At 44.6% G+C, this 9,207-nt stretch overlaps 1 protein-coding gene across 1 annotated transcript; it reads left to right on the plus strand.

Annotated features, from left to right (window-relative positions):
• The first annotated feature begins 329 nt into the window (after positions 1 to 329).
• LOC102571155 (olfactory receptor 5AR1-like) lies at positions 330 to 1,259 on the plus strand. Its single transcript, XM_006260759.1, has one exon. The coding sequence runs from the start codon at positions 330 to 332 to the stop codon at positions 1,257 to 1,259; it is 930 nt and encodes a 309-aa protein (XP_006260821.1).
• The last annotated feature ends 7,948 nt before the right edge of the window (positions 1,260 to 9,207 follow it).

Genomic DNA, 9,207 nt, shown 5'->3' on the forward strand with positions numbered 1-9,207 from the left:
AGAGGCTCAGCATTTAACATTAGTTTCTCAGCATGCTCAGTGAAGATCTTTTGCTACAGCCTGTCCTGCCTATCAGGTTTCTAAGTTCTATAGCTCCTAATCTGACTCCATTAAAAAAAAAATAAATAAATGTGCATATCCCTGTACTTCATGCTGTTTTTCACATGAAGTAGCTCTTTGGTTTGCAAAGGTCACATTGCTAAAAGATAGCACAAAGAGCTTTATATGATTCTATCTGAATCTAGGTGATAATACCTGTCTCTCTTTTGTCTCCCCTTTCAGTGTAATCATTGTTGGCTCATCTGCAAAGAAGAGCACAGCTTGGAAAAATGATTGACAGAAATCATACTGCAATAACTGAGTTCATTCTCTTGGGATTCACAGACAATCCAAAGCTACAGATCTTCCTCTTTGTGGTCTTTCTCATGATCTATCTGCTGACAATGCTGGGGAACCTTACTTTGATTGTATTAATCAGGACTGACTCCCAGCTTCATACCCCCATGTATTTTTTCATCAGCAATCTGGCCCTCTTGGATGTTGGATATTCCACCATCATAGCTCCTAGCACATTGATGACTTTAGCTGGGGAGCCGAAAGCCATTTCACTCGCTGGGTGTGCTATTCAGTTCTTTTTGTTCTGTATTGCCGTGTCTTGTGAATGCTACCTGTTGGCAGTGATGGCATATGATCGATTCACAGCCATCTGCAACCCATTACTGTACACTGTCATTATGTCCAGGCAATTCTGTGTCATGTTAGTGGTTGGTTCATATTTCATCAGCTGTCTGAACTCGACAATTCAGACCATATTCATATTTTGCTTGTCTTTCTGTGACTCCAACGTCATTGATCATTTCTTCTGTGATGGACCCCCAGTCATGACTTTGTCCTGTTCCAGCACCTATATCACTGACATCGTTCATTTTACCTGCTGTGCTATGGTTGTAACATCTACTCTGCTGATCATATTTGTCTCTTATATTTACATTATAGTTGCTATCCTCAAGATCAAATCTGCCATGGGCCGACATAAAGCCTTCTCTACCTGTGCCTCCCACTTGATGGCCATCACCCTGCTCTATGGGACAGGCTCTTTCATGTATTTACGGACCAATTCAAAGTCCTATGTGGATCAGGACAAAATAATTTCTGTGTTTTACACCCTTGCAATTCCCATGCTAAACCCCATGATCTACAGCTTAAGAAACAAGGAGGTGAAAGAGGCCTTTAGGAGAACCATAAAAAGAAATCAATGAACACAAATAATGGGAATTAATTGTATTTGTTAGGGTGACTGTATTTGGATCTTGGGGAGCATTGCATTTGCAGCTGAATAAAAGGCTATAACCTGTGACCTAGCAAGCTGCTAACCACAAGGCAGAATGGCATGTTTAAAGTAACATTGCAAGATGCTTAGGCAAGCATTTGCCAAACAATATAGCAGTGTTGTAAGATATATAACTCATTGTGCAAGAAGAACAGGATGCAGACCAACTGCTATTGTTAGGAGATAAAGCAGAAGCAAGACCTTGGAGATGGTGAAGAAATCAAGAAACCGCAAGTGACCGAAAGAAGCAGGGTTCAGGGTTTTAGGCATGCGCTCATAGTAAAAAGACATGCAAATAAGTAAAATGCATGGTCAATTCCATGCTAATAAAGTAAACAGTAAACAGAGATGGAGCTTAAGTTGGGAAGGAATAAGGGTGGAACAAAGGAGGGACAAAGGTGGGGTAAATGTTAATAAGCATAAACCAAGGTATATAAATATGGAAAGAACTAATGTTCATGGCTGCTCCCTGGTTTGTTAAAGGTTGCCTGAAACTGTCTTTATTTTGAATAAAGCTGTTGATGAGCAATGTGTGCAGGTGATGCGCATCAATCCATTGTCTCCCTACTTGTTGGATGCCGCACAGAGTCAAGGCCTAACACTATCAATAAACACGAATGAAACAGTGGAATGAGTTCCCTATGTCATTAGCGTGCTGTCTGTGAATAATCAAAATAAGCCTCTTATTTCCAAAGAAATTAAGTCACATTTTTCACAGAGAACTTTGCATACAATAGTAATTGTTTGGGCACATCAGCATGTGGCCAAACTTTCAAGTGCACAATTCCCACTTAGGCAGATCCCATTAGTCTAATCTAATACACTATTCTTCTTCATAAGTTTTCATGAATCATGAGTCTATTTCTTAAAAACATGGTCAAGGTTAAAAATTGTAAGATATTATTAATCAGAAAATATAAATTTGTTTTTTTAGTTTAGATATTAAACTCATGAGGGTTTTGAACCGCTAGCCGTTTATGCTATAAACTTTTACTTGTTCACAAATGATATTTCTTTATCATGGATTACCCAAAGGTTTTTATTTCTTTCAGCAGCAGCACCAAGAATTCCCACCCCACTCTGCTGCAGAAACCCCAAGGGGAGTGCAGCAGGTCAGGGAACACTGAGCCTGCAGCAGGCTACCCACATCCACTCCCACCCCATGCACAAGTCTGGGGGCCATGTGCCCCCCTCCCCCCGCCTCCCACTTAGGCAAATCCCATCTATTGAGGTCCTTTCTGACCCTAACATCTATGAATCTATGAATCTATCTCCAAATTGGGACAAAGAGAATTTACTTTGTCGGTCAGGGCCCTGGAATAAAGAGAGAGATGACCTGTCTCTTCTGAAGATAATAATTTTATTGGAAAGCTAAACATAAGTTAAATGAGCATTCAGATCAGGCACTGGAGATGCTAAATCATACTCATGCTTGGGACAATGGGTGTAGATCAGATCGCAGAAACTCTGAGCTCTTGTTCAGTTTTTCCAACAGCTCAGGTTCATGATTCCCCACTTGCCCCAAGTTTACAATCATATACATGAAATTATTAATGACTAAGATGGTTTAACTGGGATGGTCTCAGATGTTAGGCTTTGTGTCTTAACAGTACAGTCTATTCTTTATGGTAATGGGTTTCAATCACTTTTTTGTGTGACTAGAAAAAAATACCCAAGTCAGTGCTTTCTTGTTTACATCAGCAAACACATGGACTCTGGACTTGCAAACCTGTCTCTCTACAAAGTTACCCAAAGTTCATTCCAACCTTTATATAACGGAGCATGTATACAAGATGAAGGCACTTCTGCCAAGGTCTCTAATGTGTTCTTTACTAGGGCTGTGTGAGGCTTCCAGTGCTGATTAGATTTGAAGGAGATTCAGCCCTATTTGGCAGCTGAATCTCTGCATCCAAATCAAATCAAATCAAATCAAATCAAATCAAATCAGGAGACCAATAAAAAGGTCTGAATTGATTTAAATCTCTCCGAATCAATTTGGAAAATATTCGGAGAGCTTTGGAGTTTCAGGCAGTCCCCACTTGCCGCTGTAGAGAGCTGGACCTGGATTCCATGCCAGTAAGTGGAGTGGGGTCCAGAGGAGAGGGGAGAGGGCCCTGGGGGGACCCCCAGCAGGCCTCATCTCCTGCCTGATCCTGCAGCCCCTCTGAGAATCCCTGCACCCCTACCCACTTTCCCAGCCCCATCAATGGCTGCCCCACCCAGCACCAGCTTGCCAGTTCTTTAAAAAAGAAGAAGAAAAAAGCCCCGCATTCACTGGCTGCTACAGTAGCTGTCAGGGCTTCTGGGGGCTCATGGCAGAGCCTCCCATTCAGTGCAGAGTAGTGGGGAGCAGCAAGGATCTCCCCCACACCTGGCAGCAGCTGGAGAGTGTGGGGCTTTTTTCTTTTTTTAAGAGCTGAGATGCTGGGCCAGGCGGCGCAGCCATTGACGGGGCTGGGAGAGCAGGCAGGGGATGGGGCCTGTTTGATTTGGAGATTTGGCCAATTCAGCAGTGGCCGAATCTCCGAATTAGATTCAGTTGAATTGATTCAGGACAGTGATTCAAATCACCTAATCGAATCACTGCCCCCCAAATCAGCCGAATCCAAAGTGAATACTAGCTGCTTTGCACAGGCCTACTCTTTACACTATAAGCCCTTCCCCTCCCCCATTTTTTTTTCCAGGAAGCATGCATGTAAGTGATTCTCTTTTCTTCTCTTTGCACTACAATTAGGTGGCCATGTAAGTGCCATGTAAACATATACAGATGAAATAGGATGTAATCCATAGCTTTCCACTTTTCAGTGTTGTGAAGATGTCATGAGAACAAAATTGGATCTTGGCACTTCCATTAAAATGAGCCGTGTGCCGCTCGGGACTGACCAGTGCAGGCAGGGGAAAATGCAGCTGAGCCCCTGCCGCTCCGGCTGGGCTCGTCCTGTCCTGTCCCGAGCAGCACATGGCTCCGCCGCCACTTCTGCTGGCCGGTGCAGACCCGGCCAGGCTCTTCCTGTCCCCAGCATCTCATGGGAAGCCAGCTTCAGCTACATGCTGCTCCAGATGGGATGGACCCAACCGGGTCAGCACCAGCCAGGAAAAGCATCATGCAGCTGAAACTGGCTTCCCACAAGCTACTAGGAACGGGAGGAGCCTGGCCTGGTCAGCACCGGCCAGCAGAAGTGGCAGCAGAGCCATAAGCCACTCGGGATGGGATGGGATGAGCCCGGCCGGAGTGGCAGGGGTTCAGCTGCACTTTCCCCCTGCCTGCGCCTGTCAGTCCCGAGCAGCACACAGCTCCACTACCACTTCTGCTGGCTGGTGCCGACCCGGCCGGGTTCCTTCCATCCCCAGTAGCACATGGGAAGCCAGCTTCAGCTGTTTGCTGCTCCAGATGGGACAGACCTGCTCAGGTTGGCATCAGCCAGCAAAAGTGGCGGCGGAGCCATGTGCCGCTTGGGACTGACCAGCGCAGGTAGGGGGAAAGGGCAGCTGAGCCCCTGCTCCTCTGGCTCCGCTCATCCTGAGGTTCATTTCATGTTTGTAAAATGCTTGGAGAGCCCCACATAGATGCACTGCATAGAAATGCAAAATATATTTTGACTTATTTGGTTGGCACCTTGGGCTGAGATTTTCAAAGATGAGTCAAAAGGCCAACTTCCGTTCAAATGAATAGGATTTAGAGGGCTCTGAATCTTTTATGACAACTTTGTAACATTCCTGTCTACCCCTTTTTGCAAATCTCAGCCATAGTTTGGAAGCTCAGCCAAAGAACATAAGAGCTTCTGAACATAAGAGCATAAAAAGTGCCATGCTTGGTCAGCCCCATGGTCCATCTAGCTCAGTATCCTGTCCCGAACAGTGGCAGAGGTGGATGCTACAGAGAGAGAGTTTTGAACTGGTTATTTAGACCCATTTCATTGTCACTTCCTGCAACTTCGTTGGTGTCAAAGGTCACGTGACATCACTTCCTGAAGTGATACTACTTCCTGTTTGGTCTTTGAATATGACTGGCTGGCTACTGAGTGATAAAAAGTTCGTGATCCAGCCCCACATTCAAAAAGGTTGGACACCCCTGTACTATACCCTTATATGCAGAAAAAAATACGTCACACATGATGCATCATGAAGACTTTTCTCTTTGTATCTTTGAAAAGGGTCCCTGTAGAAGTAGCTCATGTCCTATAGGTACCTCCTGGCACCCCAGGGTGGGCTCCTTCAATCATCTGCTACGCCTTGGTGAAAATGTAATAAGGAGGGGTTCAGTGGTGTTATCTCATGCCCATTTCTGGTAGTACTCATGTCACCAACATGGATGGTTCTGGGGGTCCACTTCCCATATACCCCAGGGCCAGGACAGGGTGGGGCAGGGTGAGGGTGGGGTGGGGTGGGACGTGTGAGAGATGCAGTAGATCCTGAGGTGCCCTTTACTTCTAAAAGGTAATCTTTTCCATAAAAAGTTTGGACACCACTGCTTTATAGCTTAGTCATATCCCCTCTAGGAGTGCTCTGAGGACTCAGTGATCCCCAATCTGCTATCTCCAAAGATAGGGTTGAGTCACATAGGCTGTGATGATGCTTTAGACCCCTAATAGAGGGTTTGAGCCATATGGACCATGCTAGTCCTACAACTGGTCACAAACTACTTCAAGATCGTTTCAGGCTGGACATAAGGAAGAATTTCTTTACTGTCCGAGCCCCCAAGGTCTGGAACAGCGTGCCACCGGGGGTGGTTCAAGCGCCTTCATTGAACACCTGCAAGATGAAACTGGATGCTTATCTTGCTGGGATCCTATGACCCCAGCTGACTTCCTGCCCTTTGGGCAGGGAGGCTGGTCTCGATGATCTTCCGAGGTCCCTTCCAGCCCTAATGTCTATGAAATCTATGAAACTGTTTTCCCTAACCCCTGGGTCCTCCACTCTCCCTCCTGAACCTTCCAGACCTTGGACATCACAGTCTCCACCTGGGCCCCCATCCTTAGTCTTCCTCGAACAAGACCGGAAGTTCAGAAACAGGGAAAACAAGGGTTTACAGATGCACACATTGAAGAACTCCTTGCCTAGAACTCACCCATGGTGCAGGTCATGGAGCATTGTGGAGGGATGTGACATAGGAGGTTCCCAGCATCTTCTCATTTTTGTGTCTGAGGTCTGGAACCACAGGAGAGTCCTAAACTTGCTACAGTGTGATCCTATGGCTGAGACCTGAAAATAAGCTGATCTGTGACTGGAAACTTCTAATTTCAGGCCAGTTCACAGGAAGACCAGACACCGTGCACTCAGAAGACTGACTTGAAGTTTATGTTTGTTTAGCACAGGAATGAGGGAAACAGGGATTATGACTTCAGGATTGGAAGAAGTGCAGGTGATTATTTAGGAAAGAACAGCATAGTATCTAACAAAGGTGCAAATGACTGCATGGCAGGGAGCATCCCAAGGTATTGCTAGGTTTTGGTTAGAACTGCTTGCTTCACTCAAGTCAATACCCTTTTACCCTCACTGAAGATCTTTCTGATTATTAAGCCCTATCATGGTTAAGTTTCCAACTCACCCACCATTTTGTCTAAATGCCCTGAATCAACAGTCTTGCTAAAATGGTAATAAATATTGATCTGCTTTGCACAAGTCTAAAAAAAAGATAGTAACCATAGTTGGGTTCACTTAACCATGGTATTCCTAAATTCAGGTCTGATTAAAAACTCTGTGTTCTATTTGAATACATGACTTGGACACACTTGCAGTAGTAGCTGTGGCTCTAGTCCTCCCTTCCCTGATATCACACATTTGGGATTGAATTCAATTAACCTCTTACTTCTATTTTTCAGAAAAATGTGATCATAAAACAGAAGGGTGGTTTTTTGTTTTGTTTTTCCCCTCAAGAAGAAGGGGGTAAAAAAGCAATCCAGAAAAAGATTCATCTGAGGACAGAGGTAATACTCCAGAAATTATCTTGGTTGTACTTGTATATGCAGTTGTGTTGGGTATTTGTTGGAGACAAAGGTTTTGCAAATAGTAGTATTGCCAACTCTCATGACTTTTGGCATTGTTCCTAAAGTCTACACTCCAGGAATGTGAAAAAATAGTAATTAATTTTATATATATTTATATTTTTATATATAGATAAAAGAAAGAACTACACTCTTCACATTCCTAAAGCATAGACTTTAAGAACACCAAAAAACCATGAGAGTTGGCAACATGGAACAGCTTTTATTCAGAATTACTGGGTGGCCCAAGAAATCAACCCATGGTTTTTAGTGCTATCAATGTACTGTAAACCTAAGTCTTGTATCTTGTATGCATGCTTTTTATCATGAATTTTGTACACAGTGACTGCCTTCTGTTTCCTTTTGAAGATACCTTTTCTGGATTGCTTCTCTGGAGAACAAAGCTTCTGTTTTACAAATGAATTTTTCAAAATATGCATTCTAGTAGCCACATTCTTAAAGAGGGTGCCTTTAAAAGAAATGTGCTGAAACAGCAGCTGCAATAGAATCTGTGGTGCAAATTTGGAATAATTCATTAACAGATTCCATTGATACAGCCCTCCTTAAAATTAGTTATTTATATTTGAGAGAAGGGATTAATATCTTTCTTTGTTACAGTGAAGCAGAAGCCCTGCTATAATTAAAATTGAGAATTTACCTTTGCTTACTCCATCTGCAATGAAATTTTGTACACCTGATGGGAGTGTAGGATGAGACGAGTACACCAAAGTTTGAGTTATTTTAGGGAGGAATTCCTGATACTTAGCCACACAAAAATTCATAAGTCTTCTTAAGGTTCATAGATTCTCCTACAGTTTTTTGCACACTTGTATACTAAGTTGTAGCTTTGATTGTGCACAAATATTATGAAATGTATGACATGTAGCACAGGGGTTGTCAAGTGGGGATACGCATAACCCTGCGGGTATTTGGGAAGGCCCCAGGAGGTATGTGGTGGGCCAGTAGGGGGAGTTCCTGTGCTGAGACACCCACCTCACTGCTAGGTGGTTACCTAGCAAGCTCCAGGTGCCTCACAACTGGATGACCCCCTTCCTGGAGCACACCTGCAAGCCTGGGGGTAACGCTGCCAGCTCTCATGGGTCTTGGTCTGTTAGTGGCCTTGTGCCTCAGGAGGTACACAGTAGGGGTATCTGAAATGGGCCATATTCAATTTGGATTCAGCCTATATCGGGGACAGTGATTCAATTAATTGATTCAGATCACTGTCCCCAATTTCATTCAGCCAAATATGAATCTTAAGATTTAATGCTGATTTGGAGAATCAGTGATTCGGCCATAGACACTGCTTTAAATGTTTTTTCTACATACCTTGAGGTACCAGGCTCAGCTCGTGAACAATGCAATGCTGGGGCAGATGGAGTGTCCTACAGTAGTACAGGGTGCCCCCTGCGTGCTCGGCTACAAAGCTGGAAGTGGACTGAAAGTATTTCCAGTCCGCTTCTATGTCTGCCAGGGAGTGTACAGCGGGGGCACTTTGCACCCCCCTCCCCCGGTTCAGTGATTGGCCACAGGGGAACCTCAGGTGCCCCCCCATCCCCCCAGACCCAGGAGGCAAGAGTCACCGAGCAGGGAAGGTGTGGGGCAGGGGAGCATGTGTTCCCTGGTGGACCCAGAAGTGGACCGGAAGTGCTTCTGGTCCACTTCTGGGTCTACAGCTGAGTTCACTGGGGAGCGCCCCACAATCCTGTGGGATGTTCCGTACACCTCACTATCACAGTATTTACAAGCAGCCTGGTACCTTGAGATATGTAGAAAAAAACATTTAAAGCTGTGTCTATGTCCGAATTGCTGAATCTCTCCAAAATTCTCTGAATCAATTTGGAGGCTTCGAATTTGATTTGGAGAGATAAAAGGGTCTCCTGATTCAGTTTG

Source organism: Alligator mississippiensis, chromosome 2 (assembly GCF_030867095.1).
Source record: "Alligator mississippiensis isolate rAllMis1 chromosome 2, rAllMis1, whole genome shotgun sequence".
NCBI classification, from domain to species: Eukaryota; Metazoa; Chordata; order Crocodylia; family Alligatoridae; genus Alligator; species Alligator mississippiensis.